The 25233-nt window shown below is 36.0% G+C and overlaps 1 protein-coding gene across 5 annotated transcripts; it reads left to right on the forward strand.

Moving 5' to 3' along the window:
* The first annotated feature begins 2178 nt into the window (after nucleotides 1–2178).
* Nucleotides 2179–17239, forward strand: LOC106158306 (NACHT domain- and WD repeat-containing protein 1). 5 transcript variants are annotated; one of them, XM_087011358.1, is made up of 15 exons: nucleotides 2208–2329; nucleotides 5201–5327; nucleotides 5668–5835; nucleotides 7013–7278; nucleotides 8974–9176; nucleotides 9311–9426; nucleotides 9636–9826; nucleotides 10023–10234; nucleotides 10666–10837; nucleotides 11244–11617; nucleotides 12434–12631; nucleotides 12890–14548; nucleotides 14758–14942; nucleotides 15212–15336; nucleotides 15604–17239. In XM_087011358.1, exons 3-15 carry the CDS (start codon nucleotides 5771–5773, stop codon nucleotides 15813–15815), a joined length of 3978 nt encoding a protein of 1325 aa, XP_086867484.1. In that variant the 5' UTR covers nucleotides 2208–2329; nucleotides 5201–5327; nucleotides 5668–5770; the 3' UTR covers nucleotides 15816–17239. The 5 variants fall into 5 exon arrangements, with proteins under 5 accessions (XP_086867485.1, XP_086867483.1, XP_086867484.1 ...); XM_087011359.1 differs by lacking the exon at nucleotides 5201–5327 and having other exon boundaries at nucleotides 2179–2329; nucleotides 5744–5835; XM_087011357.1 differs by lacking the exon at nucleotides 5201–5327 and having other exon boundaries at nucleotides 2186–2329.
* The last annotated feature ends 7994 nt before the right edge of the window (nucleotides 17240–25233 follow it).

Genomic DNA, 25233 nt, shown 5'->3' on the forward strand with positions numbered 1-25233 from the left:
CCCTTTCCAAAAACAATGTCACTCAGTAAATTTAATGTAAAACAAAAATAATGATTGGCAGTTATGGGGCGAACGTCATGTGTCGGACAGCGACGGCGCGCCGGCGACAGAGCGAACAGACAGACCAATGAGAATATATTCAAAAATATACCAAAAATGAGTACATCATCGCCGTCTGCTTTTATCAACGTCTTCTCCAGCACAATGGGATAAAATTAGTGGACACCGTCACAATCATGTTGAGACAGAATCTAAAAGGCGAATACTGTAGACTGGGCACTGTTATAACCTTGTTATAACTGAAATTCTGTAAATAAATTTGTAAAAACTTTAACAATTTACTTATAGAAATATTTCCAGGTTAAAGTTACAGTTACAATAATGTTTGATTCATTGTGTGTATTGTTTTGCCTTCTATTTGATGTTAACATTCTAAGCTTCTCGCCCGAGAGATCAGTTGGCTTAGGTGTCATTATATACAAACTTTCATAAACGCTGCCTCTTTCTTTCTATTTCACGACAAGATGCATTTACTGCCCGTCTTTCCAACCCCCAAAAATGATTTTTTGTACCTGCCTAGGTGCTAATTTATTCTAATTTATAACATAAAAAACATGAAATTTTATTAGCCGCAGTTCCTGAAATTGTTTCAATAGTTGCCATCTTTAAAAAAGGGTCTTAGTGAATTATTGTATAGTTTATAAATAGATTTATAGAAAAAAATCTTTGATATGTTGAAAAGATTGCACAACGTCCCCTTCTTATTTCTATTACTCAAAGTTTAAGGACATTAACAAACACTGTATAAATAACATGTCATCACAACCAATGCCTCATTAAGTCGTCGAGGGAGAGGAATAAAGAGTTCAAGAATAATAATTATGAAATAAAATAGACAAGACATTGATATAAAGGTTGACAGACGAATAAATTCCACACAAATATTACCGCCATTCCGTTAAGTTTTCAGCAATATAACAATCAGGAGCTTTCGATATGTTTGTGTGTGTGGGTGGGGGGGGGGGGGGGGCGAACTTTAACAAAAAATTTTAGCGGAGTCATTAAACTGCCTTGATTCTGATTTATTATTTTAAAAAATCAAATATGTTACATCAAAGACGTCTGTCTTTAAACCTTGAGTAGAATATTAAGTACCACCGCCATCACGTGGCGCGCCCAGCCCGTTTATGTGGTGGTTACAGCAATAAAACATTTCCGTAAAAATAATTCGAAACCAGAAATATATTTTGGCTTAACATGTATAAAGTCTAGATATGATCTGAGTCAACAAGAGAAGAAAAGAAAAAAATGGATACATTTATTGAGCAAATAAAACTATGATATAGGCCTATTTATAAAACACGTGTTATTATAATTTAAAGTCATTCACAAATATATGTAACTTGTTTCAGTGTTATTGTTTTGGTTTCTTTCGACGATGAATATGCCAGTGTTATAAAATTAATCACAATGAATTTTTTCATTGCAAAATTTTGCATTTTTTCTTTTCAAAATAGGCCCTAAACTTATCACCATTTCATTAAAAAAAATGTCGACCACTCGCGAGCCGACATGTTGAATTCAATGTTTTCTCTTATTTCCATATTTCTTGGCCACGCTTGCAGTTGGATTCGTTGGAAATAAGTACATCCGGTAAAAAAGTTTCGAGCTAAATTCAAGATTACCTGTTATGTCACTCCTGAGAAATTATTTGAAAAATGAGCACATCAGCGCCGCCTGCCGTTTACCACCGTCTTCTCAAGCACAATGTGATAAAATTAGTGGACACCGTCACAATCATGTTGAGACAGAATCTAAGGCCGTTTTAGTAGACCTACTGCTGTAAACAAACCTTTTCCGTCTATATATTGTAACGAACTAAAGCAATTTTTGTAAGGAGGTATTTCTAAATGTTTTTACTTTCACATGTTTCAGTGTTTTATTATTTTTTACAAAACTGGTGAGATCTGGTTTTTCCTTCACTTTAATATTAACATTCTGAGCAGATAAACTTTTATTAATTCTTCACCGACTTTGAGTTTTTCCTGTCTTTTGTGAAATGGGAGAATAGTCGTTTTTTTTTTTTTTTTTTTTAGGGTTGTAGCAGGTTTATCATTAATAACCATATTTACAAGGTGATAGCCGAGCGACCAGTTTGCACATGCTCAGAGGCTATGTTATATTTCGTACTCCCCAACAACGAGAGCAGCAGTCATTTGTAAACAACATGGTGGCAGTGAAGCCCGGCTGAAGATTATGGCGAGGTTTATTTATAAGATTACTTAGTAGCTAAGGAGAAAGACCATATAGTACCATTCTCTTGGTAAAGGTCAGTAGAACAAAATCTCTTCAATAACTTTTTTCATCCAATTTAGTTAAACTGCCCCCACATGTTCATTACTCCGAATAAGCAAACCCTATCCGCCAAATATACTGCACCGAACTAACAAGATACAGCGAGAATCTTTAGCAAATTCCGTTTACATAACATTAGACTCGTTTTCTTGAGTTTTTTTGTTTTAAATAACGGTTGATTTAGCTCGAAGAGGTCATATATATTACTAATAGATCCACACATTTTCAAAGCACACTTCTTATTTCAGCAAATTAACTTGTCACACTTTTCATTCATATATATATGCAAACCATGCACATGTAGTAAAGAAGAACAAATATTGTATGAGGCTACCGTGAATTCCCTGTATGGCACATAAACTAGTTTCTTATACAGATTAAACAAAGTCGATATGCCAAAAGAAAAACCAAGTCACTCAGTCAACCAAAAAATAGTTGAAAACTGCATCTTCTTCAAATTTCTGATCCAAAACTGGACCTATTTATCCATCCCTCCAGTTCCTAAAGGTGCATGTAATGACATGATTATATGTATGGTACATAACTGATGCACACGTAATATTAGCATTAATATTTTTAAATAGGTGGTAGAAGGGAATGAGGGCCATATGTGTATATATCACAGTGTTATACTATTTGAAAATGTATATATGGAATTTGGCCATGTTCATGGGCAAAGATTTGAAATCATATGTTACCAGTGTTAGAAATTAAGGCTGGACCGTCTGCCCGGGGCTGACAACTTTCAGAACAGGCTGAGAAGTTTTTCCACCCGGCAGACATTCAGTCCAGCTACTTTTCAAGATGGCTGGACTTTCGGTCCAGCAACTAATTTTCCTAAGAAGCAAACACTGTATGTAACTGTAAAAAATGTGTTGAATAAACTGTGTCTTCAATCCAGTTCATTCCCCCAACATGGTAAATCATCCCCAGGAGACTGCTGTACCTGGTGTTACATGAAACTTCTGGCAAAGAGATCATTTACTGCATCTTCATCTGCTACATCACCGCCATCCTCGTTTAAAAGACAGTCATGCTTTCACAAGGTAGAGAGCCCCTAAAATTAATACCTGGCAACCTGCTGCCATGTCTGTTGGAATCAGTTTTTTGTAAAATCTGCTTCCTAGCAAGTGTTCATGACTAGATCAGGCAATTAATATATTTTCTTTGCCAAATTTCTTGGTTGTTTTGTATCTAGGTATGTACATTTGTACTAGTATGACAGCATCATTAAATGTGTGTGTATAGATATTATTCCACATTAGACATGATTTGCAGTTTATAATTCAAAAACTCTGCAACAAATTAACTTCAAGCTAATTTCAAGCTAATTTTTTCAACCTTGGTGAGCACAAACACAAACACGTAATTATAGCATTACTGATTATATTTAAGTCTTCACCCCCCCACCCCCACCCCCCCACCCACCCCCACCCCCACCCCCCGCTAGATTGGCCAATGTATATATATGAAAATGCATAGAGCATTGGTGTAGTTCACAAATGAAATATGTGTAGGTGCAGAATTGTTTGTAAATAATAACTTCTGCTGACTCATAACAATACATCATAATATTTAGGATAAGGAGTCGTATTGAATATATGATATATAGTTTTTGTCCCTAAGGCCGTAACATTTAATATGTACAGGCAACAATTTGCTACATTGTTAAAGTAATAAATTATAAGGACAATTTATTAGTGGAGTTTTGTAATATAAGTGGCCTTTTTGGTGAGTCTCGAACAACCAATATTCTTTGTTGCCTGTTTTTTATATGAGTGGGATTATGAATGTTTGTAGTAATCTGGGATTGAGGAGACAAAGTTTATGCTTCATATTTAAAGAATGGTGAAGAATAATAAATGTTATGTGGAGAACACATTCAGCAATTAGAAGTTGAGCATTAATATATTTTATTTGCTTATGTCTTATCCTTCTTTTAGATGCAAACAAATAAAATGACAACTATCTCTTACTAAATAATTTGTTTTAGATAAGAATTAATCAGGGCTTGTTAACAGCAACTAAAATAAATTTACTTTAAAACATTGATATATACATATAGCCACAGGATAGAAATGCCCCTGCATTGTTTACTAAATTAACCCCATTTTACTGCATCTTTAATTCTCATAGACAATCAAACATTTGAATGTTTTGCAAACTTTTTCTGTTACTTCATAGATTTATAATGAATATTAATTACTTCTTAATAGATAGAATAGCTTTTCCATTATTACTGTTGAAAATGTGAAACTTCTCTGTATGATGCATATGAATATTAACAGTTCAACCACTGTAGTCAAAACTTAAATAGATATAAATGTTTTTTTTCCTCCCTCACTCTCATAATCATTATCTATGATTGTCCTATTTTTGTTTTATAGTTAATACCATTATAGCCATTAGAGTCACTACGACAACCATATAATATCCTAAACAAATAACTCTATTGTTATACCCATTGGTCACTTTATAGCTGACCAGTTGCTATTGACTTTCCAAAGATGCCACACATTAACTTCATCTTCATTTTCACTTGTATTTAGAATGGCTATACCCCTTCACAATGGAATGACGTTAGCTGCAGATTGATTTGACTTCATGTGTCAATACGCATGAGGGGAAGACCTTGACAACCGTTCAGTGATGTTTATTGATAGCATTCAAACCTTTGGGAAAATATTGGCCTTGATATATACATCACAATAGGTTTTTGGTTACGCTCAAGTTGAGGCTTGTGTTATTCATGTTCCAGGGTTCTGTTAATTTTAAATTGATGTTATTATGGAGAAGTGATTTTTGGTATGGCTCCTATTGATTTATCCATGTTCTTGGCCTATAGATACACACATGTGCTCCTGACCTGCTTAGTTAGACTTTGCACAAGGCCCTGTGTCAGGATTACACAGTTGTGAAAAAAGAGGCTAAGCACACAAAAGCAGCAAATACTTAAACTAGGCAAAGGCCAGGTAAATGTTTGGTACGGTGTACAGTACAGTCTGTTATGCTGAATAACTGGAGTTGTTCAAAAATCAATTTTTAATTCTCTGTTTATTGTTTTATTTTTAACTTTAAATGTGTTTATTTCCACCATTGTTTACCCCTTCGAAAATGGTTGGAAAAAATCATAATGCAAAAGCTGAATGACAAAAATTGAATTGAAACTTAGAAATGTATTGCTGTTGCCTGCAGAAGTCATTAGATACTGAGCATTCCTAACAGAGATATACCTACAGGGTTTTACTCTTAGCACATGCACTTCAATAAGTAGACAGTTTTGCAAAACTTTATATCTTTGGTTTTTTGCAGAAAAGGCATCTGTTTTACTTAGTAGATGAGGAATATGAATTGCTGAGTCACATCTTGTCCATTCAAATTACTACAGTTCACAGTGCTCTGGGGCAGAGACAACATGGGCAGTGCCTGCAGTACAGCTGACACCATCACACCAGAGGAGAAGAGAAAGCAACCAATTGAGTAAGACTTCTTTTCCTCACTGTATAATAATAAGTTGAACTTTACAAAACAAGTGACATGTTGAGATTCATTAACTGGTTAATTATGATTACTATGTGAATATTTGTTTTCCTTTTTTAACAATGTTCAAGTTGTTTGGTGTGATGTTGTAGAATTGCATTTTAAAGTGGTATGACTAGATTTGTGTATAAGTAATCCAGTTGATATTCTTTTATGTATCTTCAAATGTGTTAACTGATATTTGTAGTAAATTCCTTTAGAGTCATGATCAGAATGGGGTGGGGGGTGGAGGGGTATTGAAGCAAGAAGCTGCCAGTCTTAAGTTTGGAAGGTGAGACAACTAAGAATAAAAGCAAGCTTAAAAGCAGATCTAGAGATATTAAAGCCTGCACCTTAAGTTTTGTGTCTTTTTGTTTATCTCCAGTGTAATTCCTTTAGTATTTGTTTTGCCTTATTTGAACCAGTTAATCTGTGAACTAGATTTTAAGAATATTGATCTTAGCCTTTATAACCTATCATTCAGTAGCTTTCATGCACTCAATGCTTTCAAAGTGGACAGTAAATCTGTAAAAGTAAAAGAAAAAAAAATAATAAAATGAACCTCATTTCCAATTTTATTCCAACAGGAAGAGGTTGACTGTCATTGTTTGTCTCAGGTGGAAACCATGACTTTGCAGATTTTTTGTATAAACTTTTTTTAAAGCTGATGTCATAAGGGCCCACATGCTTTCCAAAAAGTAAGCCAAGTTTCTATTGCGCTGATGATTTAAGATAGACATAAAAGCAGTCAGTTATCTGAGTTTGGAATACACAACTGACGCTGTAGGTTTGCTTACACTCTGAAATCACAAGGTCAGCACAGATATCTGGGTTAAGGTATAGCATCCAAAATATCCTCATTGCCTCAGCGCTAGAACTCTGGGACAGTCATGTAAGTAACCTGTACACAACATCATCCAAGCATCACAGTTTAATAGATTGTTTAAGCCTAAGACATGTCTGACTAGGGACTAGGTTCAGTGCACTGAGATGGGTTTAGTTCTCTTCATCCGTTCCTTCTTCTTATGCACCTTCAGCCTTAATACATAGCACTTGGTGTCCTTTTCAGAACATTTTGAACGTAATCTTGATAAGTTTTGATAGTATTTGAGTATCGTGCTATTTTCATTAATTTTAGGTCCAAGGAAAATAAGTCAACAATTTCCAATGGCAGTGCAGCAAAAGGTGGAATCTCCTCTGAAGACAACTCAAAATCTGACAAATCAAGTGGACCAACGAGAGTGAAACATGTTTGTATTCCTGATGATCGAAAGTTGCCAGCAATAGAAAAATTGGAAGACGGGATTCGTCCACTGATCTATGGGATTTTACAAACAGAAAATGGACAGAAAATCAAAGTACTGAAAAGGCACATTCGGATTTATCATAGTGCTTGTCTAACAGGTAAGATATAGACACGTTTATATAATATATGGAGAGAGAGAGAGCCTGAAAATTTGTTCCAAGATCTTTCAACCCTACTGGGCCTCTTCAGAGTTTATTTGGTTATGGATGTGATTATGACATCATAGTTGTGAGTTGTCACGTCATAGTTGTGACGTCACAACCACATTTGGATAAGCTATCAGATGAATTGTTGAATACAAGTATACAAGTGCACTATATCACATTTAATTTTGACTCAGATATTTTAACAAATTTTCTTCTGATAGAAGGAGAACATTTTTAATTTTTAGGTGTCCATTTTATGGAATATGTCTCAGATATTTTAGTCCAATTTTTTGCTTGTGAAACCCTACCATTAAAAAACATATATTATTTTATCAGAAGTGAATCTGTGACTGCCAGTAATAAGATTATGATTGTAGTATAGTCAGCAGTTAAGAAATGTCCACCCAAGTGCTGCTATAGTTGTGTATTTGTTAACAATATCGATGCTCAGTCATGCATTGAAAAACAAAGTATGGCATTTGCATTTATTAACTTAATGTTGTTCATAAAATACTCAGTCTGTGTACTGTAACTGAGGTCACTGGTGTGAGATGGTCTCTATGGTACTGATAATATTAACAACCATTAGCTGACAAACTCAGTGCCAGCAGCAATGGAATATTGGGTTTGTGTGAAATGTTTGCTTACTGATCCTGCTTTATGTATTTAGGTTTTACATGGTGTGACTTGGATAAACAAACATTCCCAATGTCAACATATTTAATGTTTGGTTTTTATAGACCAGAAAATGGTTATGGTCTACAGGGTAGTTTATAGTCACAATAAAAAGACAGTTTTGTTGTAGTTTTGCAAGTCTCTTGGATTCACCAGTTTTTACTGGTCTGGAATGATGATCAGGGATGGTTACATCAAAGTTACGATTGACATGAATTGAAGTGAATTCTGGAGATAAGATTTAGAGTTGAAAAAGTGCTATCATTTTCCATTTTGCTGGTTTTCTGCATATACACTAAACATTTCTTTAAACTGTCCTGATAGAGACATCATATAAAGTTAGATGACAGTTTTTCTTAATTTTCACACATATATTTTGGAAAGTCATTTTGAGAACAGTATTACATGAATATGTTATTGATTTTTTAATGAAAACGAGCTAAAAAGTTATTGTTTGTGTTAGTTATTCTTTATGCTGTCCTTTTGAGTTTGAAATACATTATTTGCCTAGGATACCTACTGTACCTGTAACCCCAAAATTAAACAAATGACCCTAATAGCTGTACATTTCCTAAAAGTTTTGGACACATGGCATATTATACCTATGGTATGAACCCAATTTTTTGTCTGAGTAACATGAAATCTGCCAGCAAAGGGCCACAGAAACCATCAGGACTAGTAGACATATTGAGCTTTTTAGTCAATAGTCCCAGATATCAGGACAGACAAGGAATACATGCTGGGGGGGACTACTTTAAAAATCTTTTTAACTATCTTTTATATATGCTGTGTGATTTTTATGTATTTCATTTTATTCCATCTCATTCTAACTTATTGATTTTATTGGTTGGTTTTTCTGTCCATCTTTTAAAGGTAGTTGTATAAAAAAATAAATAAAATATTGGCATAACTAGTAGTATAAAATAAAGTTTAGAGTGGCAGTTATCTCTTCTGTTTTCTTTCCCTCTGTAGACTCCATCCACGAGCGGCAGATGCTGTTCACCCAAGTGTATCCCAAACTGAGGCTGCTGTGTGCCGAGCAAGGATTTGACCTCAATGTGGTGGACCTTCACTGTGGTCTGAAAACAGAACAGCTGAATGACCACAGTCTCCGGAATGCATGTCAGAAGCACATGGCCTCTTGCTTTGAGAGAGCTGCTGTACCAGCTTTTGTGGTGAGTTCTATAAACTAATTTCAGTACCATATTTGAATTAATTACCATAGAGTTTGATATTTAAACACATATTAATGTTTACAAAATTCAATTTGTTGTTAATTTTAAAAGGTTAATTTTGGTGTATTTTCTAGTTATTCCTAAACGATAAGTGTGGCACTGCTGTCTGCCCTCCAGCCATACCAGCTGCTGACTTTGAAGCCATACAGAGTGGAGTAGGGAATGAAGCAGACATGAACCTTTTGAAAAGGTAAAGCATTTACAAAAGCACTTGACATTTATATGTGTAAACTTTCAGAATGAAAGTGTCTTTTTTGCATTGTTTTTAAACTTTATTTTAAGTTATCAAGGATACAGAAAATTGTATCTAGAGCTCTAATTTGCCATTGGTCTTTGGCATTTTATGATTATGAACAAAAATTTAGATTTAGGAATTTTTCATTTTTATTTTCATGTAAGGTGGTATCTGAGAGATGAGAATGCCAAGCCACCACAATATGTTCTTCAGCCTGTTACAACACACATCCAGAACTACAATGACTCTATACAGGATGCAGAGACTGGAGAATGGATAGGTGTAGTCGAGAGAATTGTGCTGATTCTGAGGCATGCTATGCCAGTTGACCTACAGGATGTTTATCTTACTTCAGGTCAGGGAATTATTGTTTCTTAAATTCATTTTGTTTGTTTATCTGTTGCAATTGTATGTGATAAATTCAAATAAAATGTTATACAGTTGTGAAGATTGCACAGAAAACAATGAAATTCTCTATCCTCTGACAGTAAATTACCTTATATGTTTAGCACTAATTATGCAAAATTACTAATTAAATTTTATTTTTACAGTTCTTGAAGATGAGATTGAAAACTTTGTGATGAAACCAGGAGTAAATAACCCTGTGGTGTACATCAACCGAAGTTTTGTCACCCAGCCTCAGAATCCACAACAACCCCAGGCCAGGGACTACTTTGATCTCCTTAGCAACCAGCTGGACTCCAAGGCTAAGAGCAAAGTGGACTCCTTGGCCTCCAAACTGGACAGTAGATGTACAGAAAAGGTACATTTGCATTTAATTCTTGGGTTGCTGTTATATATTATCTATTGTGTTTGTTATACATGTGAAATCCTGATATCAAAACCTTCACTCTCTGCTGTTTTTAGATATTTTTTTGAGTACTACTTTTAAAAAACATTACAGGTCACTTCTTTTTACGTGTACCCATTTGTTAATAAATTATAAATAAATATTGCATTCCAGAGCAGTGGAGCAGTGCAGGACTGGCAACAATAAAGTCATGTTTAAAATGTACATTAGCATTGGTGCAACTGCTTCTGTTACATTTGGTGAAAACAAACTGAGAACCAACTTTTATATAATTTTACACATTTAATACTGAAAATTAATGTAGAACAAGGAGAGTCATATTCATATGGCCAATTGCAGAAAAGAAGAAAACTTGAAGTGAGCCATGATAACTTTTCTTCCAGCTTCAAATGTCCCTTTCCTGGTGTGATGAGACTGGTTTCAGCCCCAGAAGTAATCCTGAACATGTGAAGTACCTGGACTCTCTGTGTGAGCAGTACTATGGCAAGATGAAAGTCCTGCTTGAGTCATCCATGAAACAGGTTTTAGTTCAGGCAGAGAACTTTAGACAGAAAGGTAAACCATTTAATTTTTTTGTTACAAACTGTAATTTTGAAGCATTATAGTTTAATCAGATAGTGGGTTTATTAATTTTTTCACTTATTATGAACAGAACTGATCCTTTATAATTATACATTTAGTAGTAATATCTGATAGTTTGGTTCATGTTATAGCATATGGTTTGGGTGAGAAATACAATAAAAAATGAGATGTTTTTAAATTGTAAGCAACAAATTTTATAGTAGCTTTTTATTTAACATTCACTTCATCCATGGTTGAGAGAAAGGTTAGTTGGTTCATTCTCATAGCTTCATTATTTATATGAAAGCAGGTTGGCATTAGAAACTATATATTCCTGTTTACTAAAATGTAAATTTAAAAAAGATCATTTGTAACTTACATGTAATTCTTTATTTTTCAGATGTGAGTTCTAATCTCCATGAAGAGCTTGTAAACCTCTTCAAACACATATTTATCAAGAACTCATTCAAGTTTTTTGGTGGAAGAGAAGGTATGTTGAAGAAGATTGAAAGCTACATTGCCAGTGGCCACACAGGTCAGAGTGACACTGCAGTCAGGCCGTTACTGTTAACTGGGTCACATGGAAGTGGCGCCAGTGGGATCTGCATCCTGACCAATGGGATAGTGCATACTGTCCCAGGCTGGGAGGGCAGTGTCTGTGTACTGAGAATTCTTAAGTTGTCCACTCGTGCCAGAACTGTGGAGACCATGCTTCACTGTATCCTGGAGCAAGTTTGTCTGGCATATGATCTACCTATATCATATGCTACCAGGGTAAGTGGAGGGGAGATTGGAAAAGAGGTGATAGATGGTTGTTTGAAAAAGAGACTACCACACACACAAACATGTCACAGTTATTATGCAGATTGGGTGGCATTTGGATTTTGCCTTGGCCACTTTTTGATTTTTGATGGTGAGATTGCTAATGGAATATCATCTGAACTAACTGCAAACCAGATTGTACAACACACTTAACTACCTGTGAGTTGGGAATCTTCCATATTGAGAAAATTTATTTAGGATGAAAGGACATAGCTACGGAAAAAAACAGCCCATCTTTTATATTATGAATAATTTCATACAAAATAGATGATTAGAATAAAGATTAAAAATGGACTTGAATACTGCTGCTCTTTTTAGATTCACCAGTTGCAAGTTGCTGTCCATATTGTGTCTATTTATCTTTTTTTTTTAAATTTTGTTTTGTATTTGATTTGATCGTTGTATCAAGTCTTAAAAGAAATATTGCTTTTAAATATAATATTTTCTGTCTATAAGCTCTTCAACAAAGTCACAGTTTTAAAAACATTTTTCACATCACAAACAAGAATTTGTTAATAGGGAGGAGAGTCAGTTAAAATATTTTGTCACTTTATAGACTCTAACATAACTGTTTGGTGAAAAGAAGCATTATATTTTTAATATATTTAAATAATGGTTCCAGAATTAACAATCATTAATATAAGTGTACCTAGTGCAATATGATATTTAAAGATGTCTGAAGTTTAATTTAGGTTAGAAAGTACATCCAGTAATGACTTGTAAGCTATTTCACTGAAGTACTTTTATATTTTGAAATTTTTATTGCAGAGTCTTAAAGAACAACAGAAGCTATTTTACAATATTCTGGAGAAAGTCACTGCAAAGAACCCTCTGATCATCATCATGGACGGTCTGCAGGATCTTATCCCTACACCTGGAGGCCAAGTTGAATGGATACCTGCTGAGCTGCCACCTAATGTTAGGATTATTGTCACAGCAACAGAGGATGGTTTGCAGAAAATGAAAGTGAGCAAACAAACTCAAATTGAGTTTTATACAAAAAAGATATACATAATTTTATCACATTTATTTCCAGAAATGAAATGTTGTCAGCAACTTTTTTTCCCTTGGTAAAAAATTCAAAGTCCGATATGCTTGATCACATGAATTTGTTGCACTGCTAACAAGTCTTGCATGTAAAAAAACAGCAATCAGATTTAAAACATTTGTGAAAATATTGCACGTTTTGTGTCATTTTTTATAGATTTAACAATTTTATTTCAGCTTCCAAGTTCAACTCACTCTCTGAGCATTCCACCATTCACAAAGGAGGAGGGCGAATTCTTACTTAATCGCATCCTAGAACTTCATAGTCGCACTCTCACCCCCTCACAGAGAGGAGAAGTAATCTCAGCTATAGAGAGGTGCCCATCCCCTATATATGCTGTGACCCTCTCCGCCATGGCCAGCCACTGGCACAGCTACACCTCAGATATGCAGAACAGAATCAAAGGTTCCACAGAGGAGCAGTTTGGTTTGCTTCTGGACGAGATGGATGAGAAGTATGGAGTTGACTGTGTTAAGCAAATCCTGGGTTACTTCAGCTGTGCCAAAACTGGCCTAACTGACAATGAGCTGATAGACTTGGTGTTGTGTGATAAGGTGATAATGAACAAGTTGGATGGAGATGCCTTCGCAGCTCGCTCTGTCTGGAACAGGCTCTGCATCGACATCGAGTACCTCCTGATGTATAGGATGGTCTATGGACTTATAACTTTCCAATGGAAGCACTCTGTTTTTGCTGATTGTGTCATGAAGAGATATTTTCCCAAGGCAGAAGATATCCAGGCGGTTCATAGGCTGCTGATGCAGTACTACGAAGGCAATTTGAAGCTTAATGTCTCACTGGGATCCACCATACCTCAGCCAATCAAATTTGGAAACACATTCAACCTACGGAAACTGACAGAACTTCCATATCAGATGGTGAAATCAGGCTGTGTGGAGAAGGTGAAAACCCAATGTTTGCTCAACCTGGAGTTCTTAATGGCTAAGATGGAAAGTGTTGGAGTTGATGGGGTCATAGAGGATGTTGCCATGGCAGTCCAGGTCAACCCCAATGACCAGGAGTTACAGCAGCTATATCAGTTGCTGCAGATGTCGGCTTTTGCTCTGAGTTTGGACCCCAGTAGGTTATGGATGCAATTCACAAGTCGTGTGGGAAAAGCGTCACTCTGTCCACCAATACAACAGCTGTGTGATGAAAGCAAATCTGTGATCCATGATGAAGGATGGTTTGAGACTAAATCACCTGTCAGTCATGTCTTGGACCAAATGCCATCTGATGACAAAGTTGGCCAAGCCCTTGTTACTGGCGTTTTTAAGCTAAAAACTGACCCAGCACATGTTGTAACTGTTTCCACCAGCCAAAAGAAGGTCCAGGTGTGGAACTTGACCTCTGGTAAAGCTGTGAGGACACTTATAAATATCCCTCAGCCAAGAAATGTCCGCATGGTTGACGACTACAGAGCTGTTGTGCTTTGTAACCGGGAACTGAAGGTGTTTGACTTGAACCAGGGCACCTTGCTGTCAGAATTAAAAGGTGTCCTGAATGTTGAACGACCTTATTTTGAAATCATGGATGAAAATCATGCTGTGACTTTATCCAGGAACAGAATGTATGTGAACATCATGGAACTGGAGACTGGAAGCCAGGAGTCCACTTTCAAAGTGGGTGAAGATCGTTTCCTCGACAGCCTCTTTGTCAGTGCAGATGGCCAGATGTGTGTTTGTGGAGATGAGGTCCAGAAGCCATTTCCGCTACTTGTGTGGGATTTGCCTAACAAAAAGCTGATCCATGATATGCGCATCCCTAACCATGAGTTCCTTACCAGCATGGCAGCCATTTCTCATGACGGGCAGTACGTGGTGTCAGTGTGCAAGGTAAGGTGGAGTGGATATTGATCCCAAGTTTAGATGTGTTCAGATTAGTACATCATATTACTATTTAAACTTTACATGAGTCATTGATATTTGACTCAATATGTAAAGGAATTTAAAACTGTAAATGAGCAAAAATGTTCATTAGCTTGGTAGTTTTTAATTTTTAGTTGGTAATTTAACACTGATTTTATCCTTCCTTTTTCTCTTAGGAGGTTGATGACCCTGCTCCAAACTTCCTGACCATCTATGACCTTCAGAGCGGTCAGATGTACAAAAAGTGGACACCAGAGGTCAGCACCTGTGCAGTGGCCATTTCGTCTGCTGGTCACTGTGTGGTCAACTGCCTGGAGACGGGGACCCTGATGGTCTGGGACCTGGTAGCTGGAGGGTTAAGGTATAGCATGGGTTCAGGAAAGGAAAGGACACAAGATAAATATTTTTTTGTTTTAGTGTACTTGATATTTACATGCCTATCTGACATACACAGAGCAGCAGTTGAAGTAAAGAGTCACACACTGTGTTTGCTTCAAAGTGAAATCAGTGCAAAATATAAAAAGTCCAAATGCAGTGATAGCATTTTATGTAAGTGTCAGGCATGAGTTTTCCAGTTGTATATTTGTCAAAACAGACGCAGATCTAGCATGATATGTTCTGTAATTCCAGACATGAGCTGTCAGGACATAGACAAGGTGTGGACCGTATCCTCATTAGTGACAGTGGGACCAGATGTGTCAGCTACTCCACCAACAATATAGACCAGACAGTCAAATTGTGGGATTTGACCAAAGGTTAGTGGATTTTATTTTATAAATAGGATGATAATTTGCTTGTTTTTTATTCACTTTGTTGATTTATTCCATTTCCATTTTTTCTTTTTAAAATTTGTTTTCAATGAACAGAATTATATGAATGATATAGTAATATATCAATGAGTGTTACATTTAGATCAGTATGTACCTGGTACTGTTGGTTATGGCTGTGGTATGTCTATACACTGCATTTTTATCCCCTGTTACATTTTTGATATGTAAGGAGTTCTAATGTTCCTGTTCCAGGAGCATGCCTTGCTAGTTTCACCTCAGATGTTCCACTGACCAGCTGTGAGTTGAGTATGGATGGCAATGCAGTCATTCTTGGGCTGGAAGGAAGAGAGGACATTGTAGTACTACAGCTCTGCTTGAAGGAAGGAGGTTTGCAGATGATCACAGATGGCAGCTATGGGGATGACTCTTTGAAAGACAAGGAGTTTGATCCAATGGCAAAATAGAGTGCATTTGTTAGCTTGTGACAAACACAGCCACTCTGGATGAGACAGGGAATTTGTAGTAGTGTCTGTGTATGGAATTAAACTAGAAGTGCATTAAAGTCAGGTATTTGTAACACCCAGAACTATTGTAAAACCAAAGAGATTTATCACTATGCATAACAGTATTAGATGTAAGTCCAAGTCACGTGAATATAGAAGATTTTTTTATATTCTTATTTTATTAATATATTTTTCTCAAAGCTCTTAGTATCTTTCAAAAATTATATGTATTTGATCTATATATGTTTATCTGTAAGCAACTTAAATATTTGTATTTTATTGGATATAAATATCTGCAATATAGCGGTTCATAAAGATTAACTCTTAAGTTTTAGAACTATTTCAACAGTCATCCATGTTTTGTCCTTGCTTGTATGTACATTTTACTCTGTCAGCTGAATTTTATGTAGGGGAATTTGTAATGTACACCAAGGATTAGAGACAGTGTTTACTAATGACCTTGAATCCAAAGTTTCAGCCATAAGTGTTGTTAAGCCATCATTGTTTTCATTTGACATGTTCTGATAAAGCAATCATATACAGAAATGTCATCAGTGTCTATGTTTGTTATGCTATAATAAAACAGTGGCATAAAGAAATAACAAAGAAACAAAAAAGCTCTGTTGCATCAGCATCATGATTAATAATCAAAATCTAAATCCTTGACTCAGTCTTATAATATTACATGTATATGATATGAAGACTTTGTTTTAGATATAAATTATATGTACCAGAGTATGATTTTCTACTTGTGCCACTCTGAATATAATTATAACTTCAATACCAGAATATAATTATAACTTCAAAGTTTATAAGAAAACAATATTTCCAACTTTGACAATCAGCTGTAGAGAATTTAAAAAGGAAATTGTGACGCTTATAAAATTATTCTTGTGATTTGTAAATGATGAAAGACAGTTTAGTCATATTTTAAATCTTTTATTTGTATACCTCTTGTACATAATTGAAATGATTGTATCAGTTATTTTTGTAAACAACATGTAAACAGGTTATTTCCCCCAAAAAAAGTACCTCTTTACATGAAATACAATTAACATATTGACAACTGATATTTGATATCTATATGTATATGACATTGGACAATCAGTGTCTATTTTGTAATAGTATGTTATCGTTGTGCAAAATAATGATAAAATGCCAAATGAACATTTTGTATAAATATCTTTTTCCATCAAGACTTGTCAGATGTTTGATAATTCCTAATGCTTGTTTATGATTCAGAAATACAAATGCTTAATGAAGTACTGCTGCATTTTAGTTGGACTTGACATGTATCATCCCATGTATAAAACCTGTCATATAATATAAAGTTGTGAGGCTTGCCATGAAATGGAACAGAAAATAAAGAAAATGTACAGTATTTATATGTGAGTTAAATGTACAGTATTTATATGTGAGTTACACACAGCTTATTTACTTCTACCTTTGAACTGTGCTTTCTTATAGTAGAATGAGAAAAATACAAAAAAATGTTCTTCATATTAAATAATAGTTTTAAATGGGAGACAAATATCAAACTTAGATTTTTATGTAAAAGTACCTAAAACTAATTTTTGGTACAAATAAACCTTTTGGTTTATTTCAAAATTATAAATTTTTCATGAGCAGAAAAGATGTGTCTAGACATTTAGCCATCACCTGCAGCCATCTTTGCTGATGCCATGCAATTTCATGATATTTTTACTCATAAACTCATACACACCATAAAAGACAAAAAGTTTACATAATATACTCCTGACATGAACAATTCACTGGCCCCCAAAACTTCCCAAGTACAAAAATATGGATGAATTGTATTACTCTTCTTGAAGTTCTGAAGTTTTTTTATGAATGTGTCATTTTCACACATTTTTCGTTTTTAAAGTGTGGTTTTTAATTCTAACAGATTTTGCAACCCCTTGCTGTTTACATTTTCTGAATGTTGTGCTTGTTTTAAAACTAGTGGTGATTATGCCATGCAGAGTGATGTAATACTTGTGGCATTTGTACATTTTCATCATTAAATTGGTTGTTTGTCATTTTAGAAGGTTTTAACACCACTGCTTCTTTCGGTTTTGTCTTGTATATGTCTGTTCGTTCATGTTATAACTGTGGACAAACTGTTTCACATTGTGTTAGTTGCGACATAGACGCCCAGATTGCTCTGGTCGCAATGGCGTTAACATGTTAGTAAACAGAATTGCGCACCCCGCTTCATAATCTGGACATAGGGGCCAAACGATTAGTTGTGTCATAACAGCTATAAAATAACACTTCTTTTTGATCTTGAAAAAAATCCCCTTTGAAATAAATTGGAACACCGGCCTTACATGCATGTGTTTCTCGAGGTGAAATATTTTCCAACAATCCAAAACTGGCAAGTGACACTGTTTACGTTCGCGTACAGTATTTACACAAACAGTAGAAAAGAAATGTGACCGTACTATTCTGAGGCATTCCATATTATAAAGCAAAGTTCTCTAATCTCTTCTTTTTTTTTGCTGAGTTACAGAGGTGCAATTCTATATACTGTTTCAACATCAGGTGAGACTCAATAAATATTTCCATGCACCAGAAATAGAAAAAAGATATAGATTTCTTATTTCATAATTGATTAAGTTAAAGACGAGATTTATCATTTAAAAAATGTCGAGAAAGAAACACACCTTCCAGTTTTCATGAAATAAGAGGACGTAATGCAGTTGAGCTAATGCAATTGTTGTCCGTTAAATAATAAAGCCGACTTACTCAACCATTCAGGACAGTGCAGTGAAGTGATTAAATTCCCTCTCAATTTTCCACAAGAAGAAAAGAATGTAGCAAAGCATGGGGAACATGTTGCACTAGTCGGTGATTTCCTATTCCATCATGTTTAACAAGAAACCCCAGCGAGCAAAACTGGCAGAGATTGGCGGACGATCGCAAGATTTGCCGGGCTAAAATTGGGCATACCTAGATTCGCGCCCCGAATCCCCACCAATACACTTCCAGGGGCTTCTCGTGCGGCATTCACACGTGGAAATTCAGGATTGGGCCTCGTCCGGGTCTAGCTCGAAGTAAGATTGCTTCATCTTCAAAGAAAACAACTTATGATTCAAGTTCTAAAGCAGTTTCCTAAATCAAGTATTTATAGGAACGCTCTGCTAGCTGTAATATGTAGTCGGCGATTTTCGAATCGTCCCCTGTTCCCCTAACTCCACGAACTTTAGAGAAGACAGTGTGAACACAGCTTTCGCCCAGGAATCAGTTAACCTTGATTTACTTCGACAAAAATGTATCTTGCGGTTCCGAAGTGATTGGTTTGATAAATATAGCAACTTTTCTGTTTACAGGCATTCCGGCACTTTCCGAGGTCTTACGTTTTCTGACCTGCGAGTACTACGATCTTACTACGCTCAGCCGTCGGCAATGCCGTATCCTTTCATCTCTACCCCACAACGTTACGAAAAGTGACCGATGCTTTCTCAGTAAATCAAATTCTTACTACTCCTTACTTTGATTAATTAGAAATAGATTACCAGTTCAAGGCCTCGTATCATTTAACTGTAGCTGTTATCTTTGCGAGGAGCTATTCGTTTCATTATCTATTTGGGTAAAAACTCTTTGATCAGAAAAGTTGGTGAGATTTACTGAATGGTTAAAAAAAGGGAACCACTGGACTTTGCTTCTCTAAAAGCGGGAATACGTCCAGAAATATGTGGATCTCTAATTTTGGCATGGCCATTAGCTTAAGTAATGAAATCATACCAACTAAGTATTGCATAACCCGCAGATAACGGAGCATTGTTTTATATAAAAAGTACTTCTTTCTGTGTATTTTGCGTATTCAGAGATGAAGTCGATCAGATAAGAGCTGTAGTTTTAGAAATGAAAGTGGGGTCGATTTCAGTTTCTGAACATTATACACTTGCTTTGAACATCCTCTCCAGTTTTTAGCAAGACGGTAGCATTTTGTCTTTACAAGATGCTTTATTTTGTATTTGAGTGCCATAACAAAAAGGACCGTTAAAATCTGATTAAATGGAATTAGAAAATCTTATTATATGAATTATGTTAAGACTTTCGGCTGTCTTAACTAGTTAACATAAAGCCACCTAGATATAACACTGACGGGGCGTGAACTTATAATAGAATCATGCTTAATTTTATAGACGTTTATCTGAGCCGTTTTACAGTTCACGAAGATATGAACTACTTAAAACGGCATCGTGAATTTCAGTTAACATTAATATTTTACCCCGCTTCTTCTTTGCCATCACCATCTTTGGCTAGGAATTGGAAGAGAAACACAGGTTGTAGATTTTGAAACTAAATCACGGATTTGGATACGCGGCACCCTGAGGTTTAGTGATTAAGCGTGTTTCAGTGCGTTCTCTTCAACTTCATGGTCTGACTTAACTACGTAGATTTGCGCGAGAAGGCTGTTTGAGACTGCATGAGTTCTAATGTAGCTAACGCACTGCTAAGACATCCCTGTTTGCGTTGTGAATTATATTATATTTGTGATGCCGTATACATAATAGATCTGAGATATATTTTCAAAATCGAGAAAGCTTTATTCTATCAGGGTTCTATCAGTGGCATTCAGGGTGCCACAAGTAGCCGTCACTTTTAATTTGTTTACGGGCAACAAAACAGTTTAACAGGCATGTTGCATGTAATTTGTAGTAGCAAGCTCCTTTATGCTGGGCTCGGTCGTAAGAGGAGATGAAAATTGAAATAAAAGTCACTGTGCTCGGAAACGAACTATATAAGTTATTTCATCTGCTTGGGCACCATTGATAAACTTTGTTATAGCCTCCCACGTGGTGAGTTGCCGCAGGGTTCTACTATACAGGAATGCGTGTCTGGACCATGGACTGGCTGCCATAAAGTTTTCATAGAGGACCAGCTTCGCCATAATTCGGTGAATGGAAGAATCAACAAACTTTCCCTCCCTGAACAACACAATTAGGTAACTGCCAAGTGTCTACAACTTTCACTTCTCACTTTTTTATTATTTACTTTGAACACTGACACACTGGGCCTACCACCATCTTATTATTTCAAAACAGATATAATATCCAAAACCTTATTAAATATTTGGATAAAGAAATATGCAAAGAATTCACGTGGTCTGTATCAGTTTTGGCATCACTATGTCGAAAACAAGCGATCAAAATGTTCATATAATTTACTCCTAATATACATCAAGGTAGCAATTAACTGACTACGGCTGTGTTATTGAAATTCTATCATTCCATGTAGAAATTAACTTATTAAATTGTCGTTTGTAGTTTTGTATCGGAGCATCTTGAGATTATGTGTATAAACAAACAAACATTTAGAGTACTTCCACATATCACTTTTACTTTTTGTTAACGAAGAGGATCCGTAAATGTAACAACAACTTATTGATTTCTCCCATCTTGGGTTCAGCTATGTGGGGTCCCAGACCGCTTCACCCAGATTTGGGGCTTGGTTCATAAATGAGCCCAAAATTAGACTAAAGTAGTCCAAACTTTGACCCAAGATAATCAGTACATGTATATCATAACTTCTAGTCTTTCAGTTCCTTGAATAAGGAAAACACTGGTCTGCTTAGGCAGCGGCTATTTTTTTATATAAAAAAACAGCGAAAGGGAGAACTCCTTGATGTCCTCTATCTGCCAGTGTAAATGGTATAAACACGAGGAGACATCTATGAATAGACCTTTATTGATATTTGCATGTATGCTTTTATCTAAAACTTCAATAAAATATTGGAACGACTTATAAGCACTTGTGTGTCACCTAAATAAAGGTAGAATACCCGATGTTGACGACTATCGTGCAGTGTTTGGGAGAATCTGGGTGCCACAATGGGCGTGTTGCAAGCCAGGTGAGAACTAATTGGTAAAATTTTGGCTCTTGGTTAAATCATATACGTGCTTTTTAACTTGATGTTTATTGACATCACACGTTTGAAGCTTCCTGTTATATCCTAAGCACCAACAATTGCCACTAATAGCTCGAGGATACGCATCCGCCTTTCAAAGTTTTCCCTTCTACCTCTTAAATTACTTTGAAGAGTCCGGCGATAAAAAGAGGCTTCTGACACCGAACACGTTCCTGAGATCAAAGAGTTCATCCTCGGCGTGTGACGGCCTCGGGCACAACATTTAGCGTTTCTTAGACAGTAAATCGCTTTTTTCATCGGTGACACGACAAAGTTAAAGAAATACCGGTATGATGTAATAGCAGTAAGTCCTCCTTGTTACTTTCTTCCTCTACAAATTAGTGATGATCCTATACGTCCAATGAAATAACACGTGGAGGATTTGGTGTGTGTGTGTGTGTGTGTGAATGAGTGCCCACGCTCGGTCTTTTTTATTTATCTTATACTTTCACAACAACAGGTATGCCCAAGGAGAACAATGAACTAGTGATTAATGAATGACAGAATGAATGGATTAACAGTAAAAACAATATGTAAAATAATCACTTTCATGTCGAAAATGTAAAATCATTCATAGTTTGTGATATATATTCCCTTTTTCGTTTCCGTGACTCTGTATCTACGGTATTATGTCATGAGAAACGCTCTCAAGTGAGTGCTTAACTACTGCACGTTCTGTCGACCCCCTGACCCTCATTTTCCATAAGAAAATTTTTTATCAGTTACACTTTAGTCTTCGTATGACTGCGCTTTGTCGATATCTGGAACACACATTAATTAAGTCAGCTTGACCGCTGGTCACTACCCTCAGAGACCATGGGTCATAAACGAGTGACCAGCGTTCCGATCAGTTACCGACGTGCTCACAAACTGATCATAAACATCATGGGAAGACACATTTGATGGGAAAATCCCTCTTGGATGAGATTTTTGGCCTCTAATGACACCTGTAAACCTGTGGCATCTTCCACTTGTTAATCAAGTGTAATCAGTTTGACCAGGGAAATAAACAATAAGCGTGTGCAGCCCCATTCTCGCCCCCACTTGTTAGCCTAGTGTAAAAACATTGGTCACGCGCTGAACCCGCCCCGCCGCGCCCTCAACCACCTCATGACGCGACCACCCATTTTCTTTGAAAAACAATCTCCCGTTTACATCGGATAGAACCAATTTGCTTTGTTTGGGTTTTCTTGCTGTACACATGGTTTTGATATGTTTAGGATATTAAAAGGAATAAAAGGCAGGTGCACAAGGTGGGGAGTAACAATTCCAAGTAAACCTGAGTCAATAACCAAGTGTCTGAAATGCCCGGATATATTCGCAGTTTCTGATCATCTTCACTTTATTTTCATGTTTGTTTTTGCTCGAAATTTAGCGACCTTGAATCGCACTCTAAAATTATAAAGTGTACTTACTATTTTCTCCAATCTAAACTACCTTTTATATCGGTACTAATACTTTGTAACTATCTTAAATCTGTGTAAGTTGCACTGTATGTATACATGCGTGTATTAATGGACATAGGTTGTGTAAGACTACCAACAGTAACTCATAATAAAACATTTATTCGGTTTTTAACAATTTTTAAATTATCCTATCTAATTGTGGCTTGGCTTTTTCCATGACTCATGAGAGAACAACACGAACGGAGCAAAATAAATACCTGTTTATTCAATCCTGGAACATTTAATGTAAAATTCAGAACTCTGACAGTGGCGTTTTCCATCGCGGCATTGTACATTTTAGTGGGGAAAAGGCCAAGCAGGCTGTTAGATAGGTGGTTAAGTCTGTAAAAAAATATAAAAGAAACAATGATTGATAGATCAAAGATTAAATAGATTTGTTGGCTCTTAAAGTCAGTTGTTTAAATAATGACGCTGAAACTGAAGGACGCGTGCCATTAATTAAACGCCACAAGGTTGTAACGGATCACGTTAAAATGAAAACAACTCAAGGATTCCGTTAAAGAGCCATCACGGGAGTTAATTATAAGACTATCATCAGATACTTTAACGCCACTTTAAGTTTGACAGAATATCTCGCGCAAGGGTAATTGAAAACTGCGTGTATGGATATGAAGTAAAGTGGGTCTGGTCATCGTTTTAAGTGACTGGTTGTATACCACTAGGATCTTCTTTGGCAATGTTTTATAAGAAAAAGGGGCCTGATTGGATAGTGGCTAGAAGTTAAGGGAAAATAACGGCTGTGTTCAATGCAGAACATCACAAACACTGACTTTACATTTCTCTCATATTTCTTTTTCATGTAGCTTAGGAATTTTATAATCACGACAATTTTATCTCTTTTTGTTCACATAGAGGTGATGGTTATGGTTATATGAACCCAGGGAATCTGTCTGTGGTTACGCACGAGTTCTCACAGAAGGCAATCTGCTTCATGATTGAATTTTCAAATGATCCAAAAACTTTCGTAGAAAATTGATCATTTGGCTGGATGCCATTGATTTTAACTTTGTCTTGAAATGTTTTGGTGGTGATCACGGGAATCTTGCACTTATAAATAACCCGAGAATAAATTACTTAATATAATATAAATAACAAGCACCAGTAAATAGCCGGAGAATCTGCTCAATGATCGGAATGTATGTTTGGCTGTTACACATGTAAAAGTATTTTCATTTTAGCAATATTAGAAAGTGAGTTCGTTCGGCGTTAACATACACAACATTAAATGAAGGAGAGGAAATAACAAAATTTAGTCACTTTTGAAAAGTTTGTTTACTTATTCATTGCATGAATGCTATTGTTGTCAGTGCAGTTAAAAAATCGCAATGTAAAATACAGACAAAGCCAGCTGGAAATAAAATATAATCAAAGCTACCAATATTTAAATTCGACCCTTTGGGATGGTTGAAAACTACTTCTGTTATTACAGGTTTTCTTTCCGCGATGCACAGTAATGTGAAATCTTTGTACTTGTTTATCCTGTTGCTTGGGCATTTGCGATGTTGGAGTGACCTTACAAATACCAGGCACAAGTTTTCATCCACCCCGATGAAAAAGAACTGATCAAAGGTTGTGTTCAGATACAAAGTTATCGATCTAGCAGCATCGATCTATCTCTGCAGGTATTCTCGATAAAGTGCACTCCATGTAATTAGCTTAATTGTCTGGGCCGCCTCTCAAGAAGTTAGGGGGTAATTATCTTTATCTCGTAGCGGACCAGAAAATTAACCTGATTATATCCCCGCACAGATAGATCGATCTATCTGGACCGATAACTTTAATCTGAACACAGCCGAAGACATCGCAAGAAGTAGATCAGTTGAGGAGTCGTCCCCGGCTGTGACTAGCAAGTTGTGTGTGTGTGTGTGTGTGTGTGCAGAGAGAGAGAGAGACAGAGAGAGAGAGAGAGGAAGTAGAACAAAACAAAATCATCTGGAAAAAGAAGAAAATTAAATGATCAGAGGGTCAGAAGAGATAATTTTTTTTTGTAGAGTTC

The sequence above is a fragment of the Lingula anatina genome, chromosome 4 (assembly GCF_051362555.1).
Source record: "Lingula anatina isolate TDL-2025a chromosome 4, LinAna3.0, whole genome shotgun sequence".
Lineage (NCBI taxonomy): Eukaryota > Metazoa > Brachiopoda > Lingulata > Lingulida > Lingulidae > Lingula > Lingula anatina.